General features: G+C 37.3%; 1 protein-coding gene across 3 annotated transcripts; it reads left to right on the top strand.

The window, feature by feature from the left end:
• The first annotated feature begins 13,505 nt into the window (after window positions 1-13,505).
• Window positions 13,506-21,962, top strand: LOC131033643 (uncharacterized). 3 transcript variants are annotated; one of them, XM_057964906.2, is made up of 4 exons: window positions 13,506-13,765; window positions 13,915-15,090; window positions 21,117-21,266; window positions 21,365-21,962. In XM_057964906.2, the coding sequence occupies exons 2-4, from the start codon at window positions 14,410-14,412 to the stop codon at window positions 21,644-21,646; spliced, it is 1,113 nt and encodes a 370-aa protein (XP_057820889.2). In that variant the 5' UTR covers window positions 13,506-13,765; window positions 13,915-14,409; the 3' UTR covers window positions 21,647-21,962. The 3 variants fall into 3 exon arrangements, with proteins under 3 accessions (XP_057820889.2, XP_057820890.2, XP_057820891.2); XM_057964907.2 differs by having other exon boundaries at window positions 13,507-13,765; window positions 13,954-15,090; XM_057964908.2 differs by having other exon boundaries at window positions 13,507-15,090.
• The last annotated feature ends 3,457 nt before the right edge of the window (window positions 21,963-25,419 follow it).

Here is a 25,419-nt window from a genome sequence, read left to right as displayed (position 1 = left end):
ATTGCTAAAAAGGGAATGAAGGACTAATAAGCCTCCAATAAAATAATGTCCCAAAAGAATAGGAACATGAAGAACATCCTCAAAGCACAAAGAAGCTGCAAACAACTATCAAATGATAACTGTTATAGTGTTGAATGAAGAACCTCCTCTAAAACCAAGATGATGATTAGGATCAAGAAGACAAAAATCTGCATGAGTTCCCCCAACAACACTACTCAAACAATTAGATGACAAACAAAGGTGAAACAACTGTCAGCCGAAGATACATATGGCACATGAATCTGCACGAGTGACCCCAACAACACTAATCATCCATGCATGAGTAAACTACTAGTCAAAATACAGGTGCCAATATTCTGAAGGACATTAATCAATTGAGGATGGAAGGTTTCCTCCAGGACTAAAATAAGAAATCCTAAGTGAACTTAAGCAAAAAAGTATAACTAGTTGTAAAAAAACAACTAATAGCTAAATATGCTTTAACATTTTTGTGAAGAGAAATATAAATATGTATCTTTTTCTTCCATAAAAAAATTGAAATACCTTGTCAAATCCATCACCTCCACTTATGTATTAACTTTATTACCTATTATTCCTCATATCTTCTTGGACTAAGCATTTTGAATATGATAACCTTCAATTGGGAATGAGGTTGTTGCTCTCGATTAGATGTACATTAGTAATTATCTTCTCCTTCAACATCACAAAAGTATTGATGCATTGCACTCTTGTTTAATACATGATGAATGTTGGTAGGGATAGTGAAAAATGAGTATTTTCTTTCACTATAATCCATCTTATTGTTGGTCAACTCAAGTTGCTAGATAAATAGGCTAGAATTTATAGAGATTTGTAATTCTAAAGGAGTGGGACCATTGATTCTATAATGCCTCACTTGAAGGACCAATGCAAAACCCAATGAACAATTCTCTTTGAAAGAATAACATCAACTACCACCACATATAAGATAAGAAAGTAACAAGTCTCATGTGCACTACAACACGCATGATAGTATCACATGGGACATAATGATACAAAGATCAACATAGGAAAGAAGTTCCTCACCAATGCATATACATGGTGGTAGCATTAAAAGTCTAAACATTGCAGTGCAAGCTCAACCACGAAGGAACATCAAGTAAGTAAATGACACCTTTGAACATCTAAGATCATTTTATGAAAGATTTCTTAGTAGGGAGATAAAAATTATCAAATGTCTAAATTTCTAGGTATTTTCTATGTCTTAGAAAACTACATTTTTGAAGGTCTTTGAAGTGGAATTTGGGGTCTAAATTTTCATTAGTCCTTCAGAAATGTTGCCATAGGAAAGGTTAAAAGGGACTAGCTCTATATCTCTTTGATCTCTTTTTGATGATATAGAGAAGTTCAATTTTTGATTATTAGACTAGAAGTTATGACCTTTACAAGATAGGAGAAATATAAGCACTAGATTGAGTAACATCATTTTGCCTGTCAGGCTTTAGAAATCAAGATTTTTCTTTACTTTATTTGTAAGAACTTGAAAAGGAGAAAGTCTAATTTTTGAAGTTTGAAGAACTGGTCTAGGTTTTTGATTTCAAGGTTCACAGTTACTCATTACCTAACATAGGAAAAAATAGTAAGGGAAAGCTCGAGCGTCAAAGTGTGACAAACTTAGGAACTCTAAAGTCTGATAGGATAGTTATTGGGGATCAAGGTCAAGGTTTCAAATTACTCATTTCGTCAAAGAGGCAAGAACTGAAAGGGCGTAAGCCTAATGACCGATGTTTGATAAATATTGGGGATGAAATCTTGAAGGTTTCACTTTGGGGTTCAGGGATTCGGTGTAAGCTTTTCCTCTTACCGCAATGAAAGCTTAAGGTTAGGGTGAAATCCTAGTATCTAATGCCCAACACACTTAGAGAAATATAGGGTGTTGTCAGCAGCTTGAGGATACTTCCTTTGGTGGATTTATGTGGGCATACTTATCTGGCCACACTTAAAATATATTATGATTCTCAAAACTTAGATCCATGGATTTACATGATAGATAGAGTGCTTCCGAGGTTGTTGCAAATCGATGAAATTATGTTAGAGTGGTGCAATGGATTGGTGGAGCCATATCTCTAAGATTGATATGGGATCTTGGTGTGCAAAATGACATATAGGTGTAGATAGCAGTAGGTTTGGTATCAGATGCAGATTACTTGAGGGTAAACAATATTTGGGAAGGATGGACTGTAACATCCCCTTTCCCCCTTTTTAGGCATCAAATATTTCTATAGGTTAGCCTATAACTTTGGTCCCTGTAGACTAACACGATGATTAAGGAACTGTTATGAGGGTGTTCTATGGCTCTTCAACTGACCTTTTAGTGCTTATTTCAATATTCTTTAGCTTAGCGTCCTAGTTTATTTGTGATGTGCCTTCTAGAGATCATTTAAGGCACTTTGATTCATACATACTATTTTTAGTAAGTCACTTAGATGTTTTAATCATGCTTACTATTTATAGTAAGTCACCGGGGTGGTCAATTGCCATCATATCTATTTTTGAAAAGTGGATGAATTATTCCCATGAGTTGCTATTGGCAATTATTAGAGTTAAATCAAGTTTTTTTTTTTGAATAAAAGGGGTATAAACTTTATTGAAACAAAGACACAAAAATTACAAGGAGGGCCCAAGCGCTGAGGCTCCAAAAAGAGAACCTCAGGCTCCGACCAATCTCAGCCAACATCATTACTATCCATATCCTCAGCAAAAATCTTCTGCAAGACCTCACAGTAATTCGGGGAGAGATGCTCCCATCCTTCAATTTTCCAATCACTGTCATTTCTTGAAGCCCACTTAGCCAAGCAATCAGCTGCTTTGTTCCATTCATGAGGAATGTGGATGAAGGACACCTGCTCCATTAAAGAGATAATTTGAAGAATCTGATGAACTATCCCTGCCAGCTTCCAATGAATCCCATTTACTTTCTTCTCAGTCAACAAATTCAAAATAATTTGTGAATCCGATTCACAGATAACATTCCTTCTACCCAACTCCCAAGTCCGCTCTAGGGCATAGAGAATAGCAAGTCCCTCCATAAGATTATTAGATTGCCTCCCTTTATGCATCAAAAAGAAGAACTCCACCTCCCCCAAACAATTCCTACCAACACCTCCAACCCTTGCCAGTCCTGGGTTACCCCTGGAGGAGCCATCAGTGTTAATCTTGATAATCTCATCCTGGGGGGGCCTCCACCTTCCCAACCTTTGGACCTTCTTCATAGCACACCTACCTCTTCTGAAACAAGCAGAGGTAGGAGACAACTCCTACTAGCCAAACCTACTCATGATATCCGCCTCAGTTCTGTCCAAAGGAAAATTCACCTCACATTTAGCTTCCACCATTTCCTGAATCATAACCATGATTCTGTTCCACACTTGTTGCACTAACAGTCTGGCCTCATGGAAGATCCTTCTATTCCTCTCAAGCCAGATCTGCCAGAGAATAAAGATGGGCCTGATATACCAGACCGTCTGGAGGAAGGGGGACAAGATAGGAGGTATGCCCAAATTGCTCCAAAACTCCACCAGCGAATTTGCGTGAACATAGGGACACTTCCACACCCCCACCAATAGTGCCAAATAAGCATAGAAAAGGGGCATCTGAAGAACAGATGTGAGGAGTCTTCCTCCCCATTGCCACACAAAGCGCAAATCGAAGGCCCTGAGAAACCCCTCTTATGAATATTATCCCAGGTAAGGCATCTATTCTAGGCCAGAGTCCACGCAAAGCAGTTGCACTTCGGCCATGAAGAATTGTTCCAAACCTATTTCCACCAGTGCACCTCTCTTCCCTCCAATATTTGGTTCAACAGTTCCCTGTAACCACTAGCTACCGTAAAGACTCCCTTAGGATTCAGAGACCAGGCAAGTCCATCCCTACCCTTAATGCCACTATAGTGTCTACTTGCCAGAATGCCTTGTAACTCAACACAATCCTCCTCCATCCCAGCAACCGACCACTCATTAAGATCCTTCCACCGCTCCATCTCCATCCTCCCACACTTGTAAACAGTCTTGAAGTCACTCACCCTTGACCACTCCGCCTCCAAAAACCTCTAGCTAAGGTTCCCAAGGTTAGGAAACTGATCAAGAACGGGGGGGGTACTCGTCCCAAGAGTCGTTCCAGAAAAGGACCTCTTCCCCCCTCCTACAGATCCAAAAGAGTCCTTCCTTAATGAGAGAGGCCCCTTTCTTGAGAGTATACCAAATCATAGAGCCTTTACCCTCTAGCGGATATCTTGGAACCTCCTGAGCTGGTATCCTTTGCATATATTTGAAGGCCAGAATCTTAGCCCAACCACGATCCTGCTCAACACACCACCTCCAGTACAGTTTTCCCGCTAGAGCCTCCCCGAATATAATAACCTGCCTTAAACCAAGACCCCCTGATGCTTTGGGCTACACACTAGGTCCCAATTGACCAAACTCCATTTGGATGAGGATAGATTACCTGCCCATAAGAATTGCCTTGCCAAAGAATCCAGGTCCTTCAAGAACCATTTGGGAGCCACTTAAAGCATACATATATAAGTCGGAAGAGCCTGAACCACTGACTGAATCAGTTGAACCCTCCTAGCAAAAGACAACCATCTATGAGTCCAATGTTCAACCTTTGAGTGAAATTTATCCAAGATACCCTGCCATGACTCCCGAGGAGGGTTACCAGGAGAGATAGGAATACCCAAATAAGTCAAGGGCAAGGAGCCAACTTGAAATCTCAAGCTCAGAGCAATCCTCCTTTGAATAGCTTCAGGGGTGTTGAAGAAAATGATAGATGATTTATCTTCATTGATCAATTGGCCTAAGGCTGCCAGATAAACATCTAGAACCTTACGCAGATTCGTAGCTTTTCTGATCCTAACAAGTCCCATCAAGGCCGTCTCATCAACAAATTGCAGGTGAGACTGCAGTTGCAATTCATTACCCCAGTTCCACCCCTGAATACTGCCTTGACTGACATTATGTTTGATCAACCTCCCTAGGTCCTCAGCCAAGAGGATGAATAGATAAGGGGAGAGGGGATCCCCCTGACTAAGGCCCCTAGAAGCACCAAACAACTCGGTATGATCCCCATTGATTAGCACTGAGAAAGAAGTGGACGTAACTCCACTCATAACCCATTGAATCCATTCCTCAACAAAACCAAAAGCCCTAAGGATCTTCTGAAGGAAAGACCAACGAACCCTATTGTAAGCTTTAGCCATGTCCAACTTGATAAACATAGCTTTTTCCTTGGAGGTAGCCATAGAATGAATGGTCTCCGTAGCAATGACCACACCATCCAGAATTTGACACCCTTCCACAAACCCGCTCTGTTCCTTAGAGATCACATCCCCAAGACACTTCTTCAGCCTCTCTGCAATTAGCTTCGAGATGATCTTATAAATAACATTGCAGAGAGATATAGGGCGAAACTGGCCTAACCTATCGACCCCCTCACACTTAGGGATAAGCGCAATGAAGGTAGCATTCAGGGCCCTCAACATCTATTTATTCCTTTGGGATTCTTGGACTACTACTAGTAAGTCCAAATTGATGATATCCCAGAACTCCTGAAAGAATTCAATTGGGAACCCATCTGGGCCAAGGGCTTTTCCTTTCCTCAACTGAAAAACAATCCTCTTGAGTTCTTCCATCAATATAGGGGCCATAAGCTGCTCATTCATCCCCCTAGTAACAAGAGGAGGAATGCAAGCAAGAACCTGATTCTCCTCCTCTGCTTCCCCCTGAAACTCCTCACTGAAGAGGGTTCGGAAATGCTGCAAAGCCTCCCTAGATATCTCTTGCAAGGATAATAACACCTCACCTCTATTATTGACCAGAGTAGGAATGGAGTTTTCGTGACGTCTTGCTTTCACAGAGTTGAAAAAGAAAGCCGTGTTCTTATCGCCTACTTGAAGCCAATCAATATGGGCTCTCTGTTTCCAATAAATTTCTTCCCTGAGCTCCCATTCCTCTACGGCCCTGACAACCCTCTCCTCCTCCTTAAGAAAAGCTTCAGACAAACCACTCTCTCTGATTTCCCTGGTGATGCCATTTAACTCTATTTGGGTTGCTTTCTTAGCATGAAAAATATTCCCGAAACCTTGTCGATTCCATTATTTAAGCTGAAACTTAACAAATTGCAGCTGCTTGGCGAAGGTATACATAGCTTTACCAAAGGTCGGCCTCCCCTTCCCCCACCACTGCTCAACAAGAGCAGGCAAAGCAGGATCTCGAAGCCACATAAGTTGGAATTTGAAAGAAGGAGAGCTGCAACCTGGGCTGAAGAAGAAACCAACTTGATAGGCCAATGGTCTGACCCTCTCCAGTCAAGAATCTCAGAACTAGTGGACCACCCCTCACCAACCCAAAAACTAGAAACCAGAAATCGGTCCAACCTCTCAGCAATCCAACCCTCCCCCGTTCTCCTATTGTTCCAAGTGAACAGACCATTACCAGGCTTAATGTCCACAAGATGCAACGATGAAATCCTATCCCGAAAAAGGAGAGATGAGGGATCCAACCGCATGACACCCCCTTCTTCTCACTCAACTCCAGGATAGCATTGAAATCTCCCGCCATAATCCAAGGATGGAAAGGGACCAGCCTTCTCATATATGAAATATGAGACCATAAGTTCTGTTTGCCCTGGAAATCAGTAGGTGCATAAATATTAGTAAATAAATAAGATCTCCGGTCTCCAGACTAGAGGCAACCCCAGATAGCAAAGATCTGGAAGCCATCCACCTAACAGGGCGAATCCTTGAAGGGTTCCAAAGACAGGCCACCCCTTCGGAGGAACCAGCAGCCCCAATACACTAACATTCGCCTCGCCCCTAGAGCTTCGACACTAGACCTATCATACTCTCCATTGAGAGTTTAGTTTCTTGCAAGAGTAGGACATCCGGAGAATGATTCCTGATCAAATCCCGAACAATTTTTGTCTAGGGCCGCTATTCAAGCCCCTTACATTCCATGAGAGCACAATCATTTAGGTGGATTGGAAAAGTGAGAATCCAAAGTCTTCACTGACCCTGACTCAAGATTTTCTCCCATCAGTTTGATTTTATCCAAATCCTTCTTCCTGTCGACCTTTGAGTTCTTCTCCGTAGCACTTTTCTTAATATCCTTCTAATGCAGACCCAAGTGAATGGAAGACTTATTACTTTCAGCCCCAACTGGTTCCAATTTTAGGGCTATCAGAGAGCCCTCCCCCCCAACCGAACTTACCTCCAAACCCGAAGTGATTCCCAGCTGGACTCCTATTGACTGGTCCATCTCCATTTGTTGGCTGCCAATCACTTGCAGGGCCTGAGTAAAATCCTCAATACCACTTTTCAAACCCCCTCCTGAAGCACCTAGTTCCAAAGGAGTTAACCCTGGGTTCACTTCTTGATGGCTAAGGTTGTCCAAGGCCTTAAATCCGTTAAAGGTATCTTCCTCCTGTCTCTCCTGTAAGGACCTCTTTTGTCCTCGATTCGTGTTCCTTGTCTTAACTAAGACAAAACCATCAGTGCCCTCTACCTCAGCCGACATAGAGGCTTTTCCTTTATCAACCCTATCTTGACTTTGAGCTGACTGTTGAGGTTGGTGAACCATTGGTTTATATCTAGGGCACTTACGCTGTAAATGACCATACTCATGACACAGACGACAACAAAAAGGTAAAGTCTCGTAATCTAGCTGCTGGACCCATGAATAAGAGCCCACACTCATATCTATAGCGTCTGGTAGAGGATTACTAAGATCAATTTCAACACAGATACGAGCAAAAGTCATTACCTTTCTTCCTAGGGTTTGCAATGAGGATCCCACTGGCTTCCCCAGTAGTGTGGCCAACATCCGTAACACATCCTCCCGATAGCATTCCACAGGAAAACGAGGCAAACGAACCCACACAGGAACCCTATTTGGGAGCTCCTCCGACGGGTTAAACCCTGCATGCCAAGGCTTGATGAACAACCCCACTTGATTGTAAAAATACAGACCTCCCTCAAAGACCCTATTGCAATCCTCCATGTAGTTGAAGGTAACCATGAAATAGTTGTTTGCCAACATCATAATCTCCATTTCCCCTTCCGGTGCCCAAGTCCTTTGCGCCCAGTTTTCTAGAAACTGCAAAGAAACACTCATTCCCAAAAACTTGCAATAAAGCGAATGTTTTGAAAAGTACTCAACATCTTCAGCAATTAATTCAGGAGGAATAACCAGCTTCGGTCTCTCACTACATCTCTCCAGGCAACCATTAATCTTCATAATGCGAGAACCGCTAGCAGTCCCCGATCCCGATTCAGATGAGAAAAAGGTTATTGTTAAAGTCTTCATACTCTGGAGTGGGGGTTTTGAGCCCACTGCAGCGCGAAAATCCATGACCGGAGGAACATGCGATTCTTTACCACCGCTACTCGTCATTGGAGCTCCGACAAATAAACAAAGGAAAGAGAAAGACCCCCACCCCGAAGGGTCTCTCAATGCAACACCAGACTAGCAAGCCCACCCCCTCAAAGCACATCGAGATGGAGTGCCTACCTAAACTCCTAACCCCTAAACCACCCACGGCCCACAACAACCCCCAACCCCCAGCCGCAAGCAGACCACCCCCTCCCCCCGCAACCCCTAGCCGCACGCAGACCTCCCTCCACCCACAGCCCCTCGAAACACCCACGCCACCCACCGCAGAGCCTAACTCGACCCCGCCTGCAACTGCTCTCCCCCGCAGCGCCTGCACCAACCTCTCCCCAAGGTTCACTTGCAGCTCCGCCTCCCTCGAGCTAGGGCAACGAAGCCCTAGCTCGACCGCTCGCATAAGCTTGCATGCGCACCATCCCTTGATAAATTAATTAAGTTAAATCAAGTTTAACTTTAATAATATTAATTATATTAAATGACTTTATGATATGATGACATAAAGGGGGTTAAAGAGATTTTTAAGTCGTTTTCATAAAGTGACTTTATTTTGGCTCCTAGAGAGTTCTAAGGTTTTAAATAATTTATTAAGTGTTTTATGGAGATAGGCACTAATATTGGGAGATATAAGGTGAATATAAAATTAATTCATAAAGTGACTTTATGGTAATTTATTCATAAGGGGCTGCTTTATTATTATTCCCAATTACAAGTAAATATGAATTTTAAAAGAGGGAAAATTAAACTGGTTTTCAGAAAGTTTCCTTGGAGAATTATAAAAGGGCTCATTTGGAGCTCATTTGTATATACTTGACTTATTTTATTTCTATTTGAGAAGCTTGAGAGATTTGGCTTTCATTTACAGGAAATATGAGGATGAAAACCCTTGGAGTTTCTTAGAGTTTTGGACAAAAACACAAATCCATCTTTGGAGGATTCATATAGAATTCACCATTGTGCTTTATTGTTAGATTGTTGGAGGTTTCAACTAGAAATCTCCCTCAAGGTTTTGATAGACAAGTTCTTTTGAAATTTGTGAAGTTTTTGAAGATTTGACGTGCTATTGTGCTAGGTCAATTTTAGTTTGGTTTTCTAGGGTTTTGGATGAAGTCTATTTGCAGGTGGAAGACATATTGCTTTAGATTTGGAGGTCTATTTGCCATATTTTCTTAATAGCCTACACAACTAGGGTATGAAGGTGAATACCATGTTTTAGAAGGGTTTTATGTGATTGTTGACATCTCTCATTGTTCAAATTTTTGTTTCAAACTTGGCAAAAGTTATATTAGACTTAAATTCAGAAGGGTTTGGATTTGTTTGAGCAAGGACTTGATAGAATTTCATTGCTAAGTTGTACAAAGGGTTTGAGCACTTACCTTGGAGACCTAGCGCTAACCTTTGGAGGTGATTTAAGGAGCTATTTGAAACAAGTGGGACAACCTCATCCTTGTTTTAGGTCTATCATAAAAATTATATTTATATTCAGATTTTTAATCAACATCCATACCTTGTTTATTGACATTTTATGCATCATCATTGAAGACAATAATCGGGTATGCCATTATATTGGAACTCGTTGAATTCAATAAGAAAACCTTGTTGTTCATAACTATATCAAACTTCTATTTTTAATTCTAGTCCATATATTTTTTGTTATTTCTTATGTTAAATGTTTCTATAATTGCTTCATATCATGGAAAAAATATCTACGTGTTGAAAACTCATAAAAACCAAACCAAAGAACTCAAAAACAAACTCAAAAGATTCAAAACTATAATTAGAAAAAATAAGGTAGAATAAGGGTGGATATTACACTCTCTTATCAACTCCTTAAGAGATTTCAAGCATATTATAAATAATTAAGTTTTAATTGATTGCATAAAGTGTGATGATAGATCAAAGTCAATAGTTGAACCTCTTATATCCAAACGATATTTGAGCTTGTCAAAAGAATATTGTATGAATGAAGTGATAAAGTTAATGATAACTTGGCATGATTTAGCTATTATAGTTGGCTAGGTTAGAACTCAAATATTGATTTTAATATGTGGCTATCCAGCCAAGAAAAATTATATCTTCAATTTCTTCGAGGATTAAAAAATAAGAGTTACTTGGCCTGTTAATGGGCTTCAAAGGGTTGATTCTATTCTAAAGGCTAATGAAGAAGTGGTGTGGTAAAAAATGGATCAAGGTTGGATTAAAATCAATTTTGATGGAGCATCAAAATGTAATCCTGGACCCTTGGGTGTAGGATGTGTTGCAAGGAATGAATACGGTGTTGAATCTTAGCAATTGATGCTAAAAAACTAAAGGGTGAGACAAACAATGAAGCAGAAGCAGAAGCAACTCTCCTTGCAATTATTCTAGCCAATCAACTATTAGTCTCAAAACTACACTTAGAAGGAGATTCACATATTATAGTTAATGCAATCTCATTGGGATACCCAAAATTGGAAACTCAACAAATTCACCAAGTTGATTATCAAGAAGCTTCATAATTTCCAAGACTTCAAAATATCACACATCAAGAGAGAAGGCAATATGATTGCAATAAGGGCTTCAAATTGGGGTCGTGGTTTGAATGGAATAGATAGAATTGATTGGTGGGAAGACCTGTGCCATGGACCCTTTGAATTAGGTAGAGAGGATGTTGGACATGCAAGGTAGGATGGGATGTGATGGTATTAGCAAGCAGATCGATTTGACTCTGTTGAAGTTGTGCTAGCTCGAGGACACCGCTAGTGTAGAAGATCGCTGAAGCACTTCAAATTAACATTGCCAAGTATAAAGTTTACTGGCATAGATAGGTAGAGTATGCAAGACAAACAACCCATCTCAAAAGATATATTCCCTTCCATGTTGCAAGGCATTCAAACATTATGGATTCAAGCTAGTTAGGTGTAGGTGTGACTAAGAGAGGACAACACACAAGGTCAAAAGATTCAAGATGGAAGTAAATTTCTCCCTTGGCATGAAGAAACAGTAAGGGACTTTTAAGGGAGTGTTCATAGAGGAAAGAATGCACAACATTTTCAAAATAAAGGATCCATAATTCCTGTGCATGGTTCACATGTTCTTGGGAGAAGCATACATGAAATCTACATTCAAATTTTGCACAAATATGGATGTAGCTTCTATTTTTTTGGCTTGGTGTTTAAAACTGGGAACGAAGGAAGATGCTAAATGGGTAATGAGGTAATGTGTAAGGGAGGAATAAAAGGAGGAGTTGAACACTTTCTTAGCTATGGCTCATCCTGGGGAAGGTTTCATCACCAAGAGTGGAGAATGCGTATATGTTGTTGAGTTTGAACTCCCATAGAGACCGTTTTTGGTGTGGGGTGAAGATGATGATCAAGACGCTTGAAGAGCTGAAGCATAGGACAATTGGGGGCATATCAAAGAATATCTAGGAAACATAGATGTTGCACTTCAAGATCAGGAGACTGGGGAAAAGAAGAAGACCAAAAAGAAATAGATCTTCAAAAAGGAAAAATATTGGTTTAGCAGAGGAAGACCAAGGGGAGAATATTCAAACCAGTAAAAGATCATGCGTGTTGTTTCTTTTGGGTTGGTTGTTGTTTATGGCTAGCCCTTGTATTCTTTAGTATTTATTCAAAGATGGAACATGGCTTTAATGGTATTGTAGCTAGTAGGGATAAAGAGTTATGGTTCCAGTTGGATTATGGAGCGAATATGCCACCTTTTGTTAAATGCTATTTATTGGCTAGGATGTTATGATAGTTTGGTTTGTGGTATGGCTATGCCTAATTTTGTAAATTGAATATGTAATCTTTTATTATTTTCAATATTTATATTTAAAAATTTTACTGATAAAAAAAGAAAAGAAATAAGAGTTACTTGATTCTTTTGTTATTATTACATATGTATTACATATACAAATATGATACATTATATACACACACATACCTATATGTGCATTAGACATATATGCATATCTATATTTATGTATATATTTATATACATAGAATATACTTAATTTGTACACTTACATATTTATTTTCTTGCAACTAAAACCAAAGATTGATATTACAAAAGGGCTTCCAATCAAAGGACATAAGATTAAAGTCATCGTCTACCCCCCCCGACTTAGATCAAGGTTGACGTCTTAGGTCACCTCAAGGGTCAACTGACATGACTAGGCAAGAACAAGGAAAAGCCCTATTAAGGTTAACCAAATTTGACTTATCTTACAAGAGTAGGTACATGGCTCAAATGACACCTTGACTTGTTTTCACATTTGCAACCCTCTCCCCAATGATGCTCTCTCTCTCTCTCTCTCTCTCTCTCTCTCTCTCTCTCTCTCTCTCCCCTTTGGGAGGGTGGTGAAGTCTCTTACATCCACTTGGATTTACAAAAGTAGTTAGACTAATCATTAACTATCTCAATCATAACATATATCAAAACATTAGTAACACTTTTGATCATTTGAGTCAAATATTCATTCATTCCAAAGTAACTCATTTAAACATTTAGCTAATATCAATCATTAATTGTCTCAACCATAACATATATCAAAACATTAGTTACACTTTGATCAAATGAGTCAAATATTCATTCATTCCAAAATAACTCATTTAAACATTAAGCTAATATATCCTCTACACATTCATTCATCTCAACATTATTATGCAAGAAAGAAAATAACAATTATATGAGGAGAGGGGGTGCTTGCAAGTAATATAATAACTATAAAATAACTCATAAGTAAATAAAATAACTTTTTTAACATAAACATCTCACATAAAAATAATTACACGACTCTATCAATATTCACTAAATGGTCCAACAATAGACACATCGAGAGATAATTGCCCCTCATCCACTATTACAGCCGAACCCATGATCAGAAGCTCATTTGACCAAACAATCAACAACTCCATTCCATTCCTTAGGAATATGACTAAAAGTAGCAGATTCCAAGAAATTTTAAAAATAAATATTAAAAATAATATTTATCAAAAAAATAAAAATATATATTAAAAAAAATAAATCTTATCACTAATGATAAAGTCGATAAAACTAACCTCATAAAATCACAATGAAAAACAAGAAAAAAAACAACGTACACAGACCGACAACACAACAAAAAAAACGGTTTTTTTCGCCCTGTTGCATGGGCCGAGATGAATTTTTTGACACCACGGAGACAACATTTTGTCAATCACATCTTTAGACCCCATCTCTAAACTTGTTAAAACGAAGTGATATAAAAAGCAGTTACCGTTGTTACGTAGTTTAAATTTCAAAATCAAGAGGAGGGAGAAAGGATTGCCCCGAACAACACTCAGTTTCCTCTCCATTCGATTTTTGCTTCATACACAAAGGTAACAATAACAAAACACCACTTTCTCTGCTCTGGAATCACATTTGCTGTCATTTTATCCTGAAATTTATGATCAGTCCATGTCGGCGCCTGTTTAATACAAAGTGTTTCTCAATGCAAGTTTTTGTGCCTTTTTTTGTTCAAATTTAGGTGCTGAAATTGGATATTGTGATACCCATTTATTGACAGAAGAGATCCAAGAGCCTAACGCATTAGGGCACATCCTTAGGGCATTTGGGTACTCAGTTTTTGATGTAGAAGTTGGTTTTATCCATTGGAAGTGATTTCCACCTGCATAAAATTAGATGTCCAGGAGTCCTGGCGCATTAGGGTTTTTGGATGGGGAATTTGAGTGCTTGCTCAGGGGATAAATACATTCATGGTATATGGGCATCTGGCATAGGACTTCTAGGCCATCGATAAGTGGTACCCACAATGGACATTGATCTTATACCCTGTCCCTGGTTGGTATATTGCTTGTGTCTTCATTTTGGAAGCGGATTACCGTAGCAATTGGTATTGAAAGTGTCAATTTCGGTTTGACACTTCATCAACATCAGTTCACAAAGGTTTCTGATATCATCCGTATTGGCATAAAAAGAGGGAACTAATTTTCCGAGTTCATTGTAATTTTTGCTTCTCTAGATGAAGAAGCTGTTTTTGAGTATGGGTAAAGGTAGTACAACCAGAGAGAGGTCTTTAAGCAGGGGCAGCTACTATCCACACTGCAGGAAAGATGCACAGTGCGAGTGCACCATGTGTATGGCAAGCATCCATGCTACATTGGATCTTAGGCCATCAAACAACCTCTTCAGCTCCTTGACTAATTATTCCGAGACACCTTCCAGGGGCTTCACAAGCCCTCCCTCTGTTGTAAAGGGCAAGGAGAATCAGTGGCCTAATTCTGAGCAGTCAAATAATTGGCCATCTTTTGCTTCTAGGAAGGACAGGAGAAGAACACCGCCATTACCCTTGGGTTCTACAGCCAAATCTGAAGTTGAGTTGTTTCACAGTGATGATTCTGAAGAGACAATGGAAGAAAAGGAAATTAGGATTTATAAGAAGGAAAAGAAAGGACATCGATTTTCAGCGAAGTTTGCTGTAGTTTTTCTCATTCTTGTGATGGAGTTTGCAGTACCATGGTGCTTCTCTGGTCTTTTGAAAACAAATTTCAGTGCGGACAAGGTGATGGGTATAGCACAAGAGTCTATGGCTAGAATTAGGCTTTCTGACAGGTTAGACTTCATAGCTCGTAAAATGGCCAGGGTTGTTCCAGGTCAAGTTGACAACTGCACTGGATCTGAATCCACCTGGAAACTGGAACAGGTGACTTCTGCACCCGGTATCCATATTTTATGTTTTAACTTTCTAATTCGTTATGTGTGCCCTAAGTGTACTCTCCAGACAGAAGCAGTTGGATTTGTCCGAAGAATTCTGTGCCTCTGCATTGCCACGTTAACATATATGCATTGAAATTTTTTGCTCTATGTTGTCTCATATATTTAAGTTAGTCTGTATAATGAATTCCTGTTCACATGGCTTATTGTTTTGGCTCTGAATTCACTTACTTGTTTGTGCTGTAAATTTACCTGCACTTTAAAGTGCACTCTGATTAACGCATGTTGTTGGCTTGTATGATACATTTTGAGTATTGTTTGTTGCTGTTTTTTGATTGGGCTATGCTAACTGTTGTGCCTTACATTTTCTGAACTTTTTGGATTCATCTGGTATGTTTTATAATCACTGAATTGTTGTGTTCTGTGTTTTGTTTAAATGATCTGTATGGTACAGTCTAACAAATGCTGTACTTAATACTTTTTTCTTATTATTATCTGCTGTATTGGATTCATGGACTGTTCCGTATATTAGATTTGCTGTATTTTGGTTGATTCTTGTGCCGCAATTCTGGCTCTTACACATGTTCTTAGTATCATGTTTGGACACTATATCTTTCAATGGGTATGTTCGTAATTTTATATCATATTATTCACAATTGTTTTAAAATGTTATTAAATTTTGATGTTTCGCATGTTGCTGGCAAATGTATGTTATGGCACAGATGCAGTAACTTGGGTCTAATGTGTGCTTTGGAAATGAATGATGGTGCTCTCACAATTCAGTGGACCATTTGAGCCCCACCTTGGCACCTGGGCCCTTTTTGGCTGTTCAAGCCTCTTCTAGGTTCCTTGAAGCCTTTGTATGATTGGTATTTCCTATGTTTGTTGCTTATTGTATATTTGTACTGATAGGCACTAAACTATAGAATTGTTAAAGATAAACAATAAGGAAACTAAAGAAAGTAAAAAACAAACAAGTTTTGATATGTTCAAACTCTATCAGCACAAAATATTAGCAGCATCTTTTTCTGCGATGGTTTTGTCATATAAGACTGGGTTGATGAATGTACCCATGGGTCCTGAATTTGATTCTATATTAGCCTTTAGGATCTGTTCGTTTCTCTCAGCATATTACATTATTTGATTTTATACAGTTTTATTTTGTCTTGGAACTGTTTAATATCCATTCCTCCTTTCCTCTATGCAGCCTCTTCACATTGATGCAAATCTAATCCTCCAGAATGACAAGCCTCATGTTGTTTGACGTCACATATGTGCGTTTTTTATCAGTTTGTGGGCTATGTAGGATTTAATGAAAATTCAAACACAAGTCTAAATCTAAGTCACTATAGAAGATTACAAAAGTTGGATGCAAACATACAGATGGTGCAGAATGCAAATATCAACTCAAATCTATATCGAGAATATGGAGAAATCAATATGAAATTGATCATCTAATGGAAGAAAAGAGCTATAATATATAGCCTAAAGTTTATGAATCTGATGAGAACGAGGAAGATGTAGAAAACTGAAAAACAAGGGATTATTTTAAGTAAGTTTTTAAATGTGAGAAGATAAGATAAAAAATAGAATCTCAAGAAAGAAGGAAAATACATGTACTTTTTTATACTGTCCTACCTAAGTAATTACAAATGAATTATCTAAGTAAACTTAAATAATAAGGTGCAATTAAATAATTACATCAACACCACCTAGGAGAAAGTGAAATATGAAATGGGTCCAAACAACTAACAACTAGGCCTGATCAGATACCTTCATACAGTAATAATAGCCCTCTCAAGATGAGAAGGAGAAAACTTTGAGAATATTAAGAGAGGATGAGGAATGGATCTAGATGTTGCTTGTGCATCTTGATGTTGATGCCGAACTATGACTAAAATTGATCCCTAGAAGCAAGTACCATGAAGATTTGAAAACATTAGCCATAATGAATGTCTCTCAATTTGAGATTGTGAACCAATGTGAATAAGATGCAAGATTCAGAATCATTTGCCATAGGCTCTCAATCTGAGTTGTGAACCAATGCAAATCAAGATGTGGTGAAGAGAGAGCTAGAGGATGTAGATGCAAATCACGTGAGCTTTCATCAGGATGTAGGTAATATCATAGTGCATGTCATTTTGACTACACTCATCCCTTTTTTACGTCCTGTTATGTAGAAAGATTAGAACCCCATGCACGAAGCCCTCTAAGATGGAACTTTATTGTAGTTCATGATTACAAAATGCCCATGTATAAGCCCCTCAAAAGACAGATACATGATATGATGACACTTTATAAATTGAGTACATTTGCATAAGTGCTCCCCTAGATAACTCAATTATGAGACCTCCCCAACAAATTGTGAGATGGCACTTTATAATTAGTGGTATAGTTGCCACTTGCCAAAAAAACAAAGAGGTCTTGATCTCAAGTATTATAGATGCCAAAAATAGGCCACAAAGATGAACTACAATTTTTGCTACAAAATGAGATTGATTGGATTACACAAAACAACATTTTATCCAAAAATGATATTTGTTTGAGCTTGAGCGGAGCTTTAGAAGTTTTCAAAATGAGAACTGTTGAACATCAATTGTGAGAATCTACAATTTTTTTAAAAATGGAACACCAAAATAAAAACCATTTGCCCCACTATGAAGGACATGAAAAATTAGCCATGTAAAAGAAACTGCTCAATAAAAGGAGCAAAAATGAGTAAGATCAAAGCCTTTGAAGTTTAGCACCAAAAAATCAAAACTCCATTGGAGAGTAGCCAAGTTTGGAGGGAAGAAATGATGACGTCGGTAGAAGAATATTTTAAGATGACTCAGAATATTCTTGCATGTCACTTGGAATATTCTTACGTGTCAAAAATATTCTCCAAACCACTTTCTATATTTAAAAAAATTCCTTTTTTCCATCAAAAACTGCTCCGAAATGGACGAACAGTACTCAATATTGGCTGGAAACAACTTTTATGTATGCAAAGGTGTTTTTTATGGCTTGGACTGTAGAGTAGGAGGTGGTAACGTCGCTAGTGGCTGCTAGCGGTCTGCAGAGTATCACTGTGTAGTGTTGTTTTTTAAATTTTGTTTTGTTTTGGCAAATTTGTATGTTGTACGAACTATGCAGCTTGTTGTATGCTATAGAAGTAAGGAAAATTGCCTCGAATTTTCTCAGCACCAATTCTAGACAAACTTTATATGAAAATAGGGGTTTTCAAGCCTTTTGGACACAATGGCAAGGTTTGTTTGGTTTGAAAATGTTCTAAAAACAAGTTCTATACTAGATCCAAAAGTTAAACCTTTATTTGCAACCAAGCTTTCTGATCTTTGATTTCGGTGAAATGAACGTTAATATTGAATTTATTGAGCCTTCTAGATGCTGTGGTGAGCTTAGATTTATGCCATCAATTTCCAAAATTCACCTACAATAAAAATCACAAAAGGAAGCCTTCTCGCAATTTGATATAATAATTTTCCTCCAAAGTTTCAATTGAATACATTTCACAAAGGACACAAATCAGTTAAAGACACCAACAAAGGTCTGATAGCATATAGAGTTTAAATTTATTGAAAAATCAAACGTACAGGCAGTGTAGAATGTAGCCCCAAGTTTCGAAATCCGATGAAGATGAGGAGGAAAAAAAAATAAAAAAAATAAGGTATTGCTTTAACTAAGTTTCCAACCTGAGACGATAAGAAGAAAAACATAATCCTATGGAAGAAGGGAAAGATATATACTCATTTATCCTATCCTACTTGAGTAATACAAAATGAATTACCTAAGTAATCTTAAACAATAAGGTGCAATTAAATAATTACACCAATAGGTTAGTGTAGTTGCATCATTTGGTCCACTTGAACCCATCGATCCATCACAGAGATTGTTCATGATTTGTCCAAGGCTGCTGTGTGTATCTTAAGGGTTTTGCTGGTCTTCAAAGGATTCAACCCTTTTCTTCATTACTGGAAAGTTTGATGTAAAATCACACAGGCAGAGTTCTAACAAAGACAAGGATTGAACACTTGCAGACATAACAAGTCTTAAACGTTGAAGGGCGTAGCTATCCATATTTTTGACGGGACCCTGTTCAATGGTTATCTTGAGTTGATATATAAAAAAAGTACGTATACTGGAATTGTAATCGGTTATTAGTCATCCTTGGAAAAAATTCAGGTCCATGTGAATAATTTGGATGCCAATGCTATGCTCCCTTTATGGCCTTTTTTGTTGGTGCTGCTATAAAGCAGCCTCATGCTCCTCCTCAGCCACTTTCTTAGCCCACACCCTCCTCAGAATCTCTGCTTCGTTCTCCTGTGCATCCATGTTGATTGTGCACATGCTGCAAATAAGTATTGGGACCTTGCTTCTACTTTTTACTTGTCTCTGCATCTGTTCCTAATCTAATTACTGTTTGATAATCAATCTGGCTACGTTTTAATGCCAATGCTCTGTCTCTCCCTTAGTTTCACACCCACAATAGCATTTTTCTTGGTCAGTAAGAGTACTATGGGCAGAATCAACCGTGGTCTGCATTTGGGTGTGGAGGAGTGATTGATTGAAAGACACCTTGTTTTAGATAAAAAATGATAGATGAGAGTGTAGACACCTTGTTTTAGATAAAAAATGATAGATGAGAGTGTCTTTCTCAAGGTGGAAGGTAATTCAGTAACCATGTTTTGCCATTCTCGTGTGCCCTATTCAACTTGGATTTAAAAGAGGCGAAGCCTTGGAAACAGTGCTTATCTGCCCACAATGGTCTACAAAATTGACCAATGAGTCTGATGCCGAATTGGCTTCCCTGAGTAATCTGACCAAGATGAGACTGTAATAAGATTGGCAATGATTCTGCCTTTGTCCAGGCTAGGATTAAATTTGAACTGCCAACTTGGACTTTGGCCTTTGATTATATTCCTAATAATAATTTTTGAATTACTTTCCACCTGAATGTTTTGGATGGCCATAGATTCCGCCAGCTTCAACCCCTCTGCAATGCCAATGTTTATGCCCAGTTGTTTGAGTCAATCCCAATATCAATGGAGAATGTACACCTACAAACAACCCTAGATGCACTTTATACATCATATGTTTATTCTTATTCATTTTCATTATCCAAGTCTTGTCATTAGCATTGCATCACTTGCCCCAAATTTATAGTTTTTGTAAGTAATGCTTACATTCTCATTTTTGTAAATTATGTTTGCATGATACTTTTGCTATCCTTTTGTGCATTCATAATGTCAAATTTTAATTTGTAGAATTGTATTTGGCTGTGCAGTCAGCATAAGATTGGCAATGATTCTGCCTTTGTCCAGGCTAGGATTAAATGCCAACTTGGACTTTGGCCTTTGATTATATTCCTGGACTTTGGCCTTTGATTATATTCCTAATAATAATTTTTGAATTACTTTCCACCTGAATGTTTTGGATGGCCATAGATTCCGCCAGCTTCAACCCCTCTGCAATGCCAATGTTTCTGCCCAGTTGTTTTAGTCAATCCCAATATCATGTGCACCTACAAACAACCCTAGATGCACTTTATACATCATATGTTTATTCTTATTCATTTTCATTATCCAAGTCTTGTCATCAGCATTGCATCACTTGCCCCAAATTTATAGTTTTTGTAAGTAATGCTTACATTCTCATTTTTGTAAATTATGTTTGCATGATACTTTTGCTATCTTTTTGTGCATTCATAATGTCAAATTTTAATTTGTAGAATTGTATTTGGCTGTGCAGTCAGCATAATGTGCACGTGTCAGATTCAATAAAATAAATTACTAAAATTAATTTAGCTTTAAGTTAATCTGCAATTTAAATTTTATTTAATCCATACACTGTTGAATTTTGTTTTCTCCTTGTCGGTTTGATTCCAAAATATCCTTAGGACCTGTCAAACTGATTCTGACACTATAAAATGAGATTTGTGTATCTATGAATTTTAACTAGTCTGAAAGACTGAAATTGTATACTCTTGAATTATAATTGTTGCCTTTCATTTGACAGGATGGTTTGATGGTCCACTCTCGTTGTGTTCTTTACTCATCTATTCTGGAGGAGGTATCACTTTGGGGATGCCCAGTACAAACATCTGGAGTGATAGGCAGAGGTATTGTGGATCGTTCATTTCTAGTTATGTCTGGGCGAATGATAGAGGTAAAGTTCGATAGATTAAGTTTCTGATATGTTCTACATTTTTTTCAGTACTCTTTTAAGGGAGAATATAAGCTGGTTTGACTTGGTGATGTCTATAGTGGTATGAAGGGAAAACAGACTCCACGGTACATCGGCAAGGTGATTCGTGGACCCATGCAAAATGGACTGCATCTGTCGTGCAAATGGATGGGAAAACATATATCCTCGAATACAAGTTCTCAGCAATGCTTAAAGGTGGAGGTGTGGTAACCCATGCCATACATTTTATGAAGTGGCTTATTTGCAGGATTTATGTTTCTGCAATATCGAATTTTGGATCATTTCTACTGCCCACATTGAGCTCTCCACATACTCGTGGTGATTTTAGAGCTCCAACTTAAAACAAGCTCTTATTTGTAAGTACTTCAAAACGCGATTACCTGCCAATACTCAAGTATATGCTCAAGCAGAGGCACCGCTGAACATGGCAATGGCATTATGAAGAATATGTCTTGACTTTAAAAGACTGGCATCTTTACTGGAATGCTTCGCTTCTCATTTCCAATGAAAAAGCTTGCTACAAATCACTGCCAAAAAATAACTTGACTGTAATATGATGGTAACACTGATTGGATTGCTCTCAGAATCTCATGAAGCAAAGTTAATGAATGGTGAAAAACTGGTTTATAATCAGATTGATAGATTAAATTTTTGATATTTTCTACTCTTTTTTTACTAATCTTCTTAGAATATAAGCTGGCTTGATTTGGTGACCCCTGTAGTGGCGTGAAGGGAAAACACTCTGTGGTACATCAGCTAATGATTTGTGAACCCATGGAAAATGTACCGCATCTATTGTGCATAGTGTTAATCTTTTGTGCGATACATCTAAGATGATAAAATTATGTTATTGAGCATTACATCTACCTTTGTATTGTAAATTAAAAAGGGATTAAAATATATACTTTTGTGGATTGTTTTGACTTCAAAATTGAGTCGCACTAAAACGGGATATATTACAATTAATTTAATGGAGAATGATAACATACTTTCTTATTATATTTTACATAAATCAATTAGGGTAAGAAGACCTAGTACTTAGTTGAGCATCCTAACTTAGTGCCTTTCAAATCTTACATGACAATATCAAATCACTCCCAATTTTTTACAGCAGCTTTTTTGGCAAGCCCCTTATTTATAAGTTTTCAGGGTCACTTTATCAAATATGATGCTACATCAGCATGTTTTTTTTTGAAAGTGTCCAAAAAGACTCCAAAGATTGATAATTGTTTATTGAGTAATGTTTTATTGGTGCATTGATGTGACATTACATGATTTGCTGCTTTTTAGATGGTGGAACTCAAAGATCTTCAAGTGTATTTAACCTATGCCATAATAATGTCTCTATGTATGTAATGGTGTCGACATATAGCAAGCCATAATGACCTTTTGGAATTTGGTGCTTTCAAGCATTTTTTGCACAAAGATCAATTCTTTTTATAATGATTGGAAGAGCCAATACTAATTGGCATGGTTACTGTTTCTTATTTATTTTTGGTTATAGAGTTGACACTATCATTCCTTCTATCTTCCTCTTGGGTGAGGGCTTTGTCTTGGTGGATTTGACATTGTGACAAGGTTCATTGCTAATAGACTTTAGGGTAAGTAGTACAAACATCCTTGAAACAATGGCTCATCCCTTCGGAAAAATCAAGAGGGAATTTGTTAATAGTTGGGTGAGGTTCGATTGTTGGTATAGTACTTGTGGTTATAAGATTTAGTTTTGCAACATATTTATACTATATATTGTCAATAATTAATTCAGATGTAAATAAAAAAATAACTAGATGTTGGTCAACCGAACTTATACTTTGAACACATGAGAATTTTAGGGTAAGTAGCACAAACATCCTTGAAACAATGGCTCATCCCTTCGGAAAAATCAAGAGGGAATTTGTTAATAGTTGGGTGAGGTTCGATTGTTGGTATAGTACTTGTGGTTATAAGATTTAGTTTTGCAACATATTTATACTATATATTGTCAATAATTAATTCAGATGTAAATAAAAAAATAACTAGATGTTGGTCAACCGAACTTATACTTTGAACACATGAGAATTTATGAATGCTGTATAAAAAAACATAAGTACCTTTATTAACAAGTGAAATAAATATCATGTCATTTATGAAATTAGGTGCTCATTTAAACAAATATTGTTGTCATAATGAAAAAATACTATTCTTATGCGTACAATTATTAATAGTTGTCCTATCACAGCATATAAGGTGATCACAATAAATACCTAGTATTTTCTCATGAAATGTGAAAGATTGTCAAAATGTTTTATGTTCATTTAAAGTTGAATATAAGTGGTCTTTTAAATAATAATAATGTGTTGTTTTTATAACAACATTTTTTTTTTTTTTTTGTGTTCAATTATTAATCAATTTGTGTTGGATATAAATGTTAGAGAGAACAAGATTTATGGTTACCAAAAACTATTGAGATAATTTAGATTGCATATAAGTTATGTTTTAAATAATATTATGGTTTTGTTTTAATAACAAATGATATAGTTTTTGTTCAACCACCAGGAAAACCATGAGTAAGTTTTTGTTGAATCTTTTAAAATTCAAACTTAGGACACTTTTCACTAGACGTATTGATGTGGCAAGTTGCATGATGAGTCACACCTCCAAATCTTAGTTGTAGATAAATAAGAGGCTAGATCACATTTAAAAAAAATATAAAATGGAGGTCCTAAGATATATTGTGCAACCACCACATGCTCGCAAAGTTAGCTCACACAACTATTAAGTTTTTGTCGAATCTTTTAAAATTCAAACTTTGGACACTTTTCACTAGACGTATTGATGTGGCAAGTTGCATGATGAGTCACACCTCCAAACCTTAGTTGTAGATAGATGATAGGCTAGATCACATTTTAAAAATATATAAAATGGAGGTCCTAAGATATATTGTGCAACCACTACATGCTCGCAAAGTTAGCTAACACAACTATTGGTCCCTCTCCTTTATTGTGGTATTGTATGTATAAGCTAACCTAGGTCCCTAACCTAAGATAATGTGATGTGGCCAATAAGTTGAGACAAAAATGATTTGAGGAGTAAAGAACCAATTGTGTGATTGTATGAGATTTTGGCTTAGACATAAGGCGGTGCCCATCAATTCTTCAACATATAGATTTCTCACAAATGTGATATTTTGGAAATTGATGCCCATTCCTAGATTGAATGAAATATAATAACATGTAAACGCCAAATTACAATATATGAATAACTCACCACTTAAGGGATGTTAGTAATGTTATATGGATATATGTGAAGGTTGTGGGGTGAAGGCTAAGTTTCATATAAATTGTATCAATAGCCATGTCAATGGAATCTGTTTTATATGCCTTACATTTATGGGTATAGGAAGACGCCCTTATGATATTTAAGGGGTTTGTTTTTTATTTTGCCAAAATAAAAGATAAAGGATGAATGGTGGCAAATATATCTAATAACACGTAAATGAACGTTGCTACTTGTTATTGGATATATATGCCATTACATTTTAACAATGTAATTTTTTTTCACTTGTGCAATCTTTGCTACAACGTTCTATTAGATATCTTGCACCCTTTTAATTAAGAAACTTTGTCTTGCTTGTGAATTTGTTTGCATGAGAAATATTTTCTCGTGTTTGTTGTATTTGCATGAAACAAAACCATTGAGATGGACAACAATGTAGGGACTTCAAAATTAGGTATATGTGTTTTTGAAGAGCATTAGTAAATTGGTGCATTCTTTGTGTGCAAGTTGGGGTAGCATTTTAGGTGTTTTGGAAAAGAATAATCCTTGAAATAGTAATTTTAAATGCATTTTTTAAAAATAATGTAGAATTAATAGTCTCTTCATTATTTTTAGTTTGCACAATTACACTTTTTAGTAATATGTCATGTTAATTGCTTCATTTCATAAACAAGTCTATGCAATAATGTCAAATTACACCATATATACATTGAAACATTCATCCAAATCCATTTTAACAATGTAAAACTACAATACATTCCTTCATGAACAATATAAAATCACACCAAAATTAATATAGAAACCAACAACCATGTTAGGAAATTTAGTGAGAAACCTAAGCCAAAACTTGACCCTCGCA

Source organism: Cryptomeria japonica, chromosome 3 (genome assembly GCF_030272615.1).
Source record: "Cryptomeria japonica chromosome 3, Sugi_1.0, whole genome shotgun sequence".
Taxonomy (NCBI): domain Eukaryota; kingdom Viridiplantae; phylum Streptophyta; class Pinopsida; order Cupressales; family Cupressaceae; genus Cryptomeria; species Cryptomeria japonica.
Note: the sequence above shows the minus strand (reverse complement) of the source record. Positions and strands in the feature narration are given on the sequence as shown.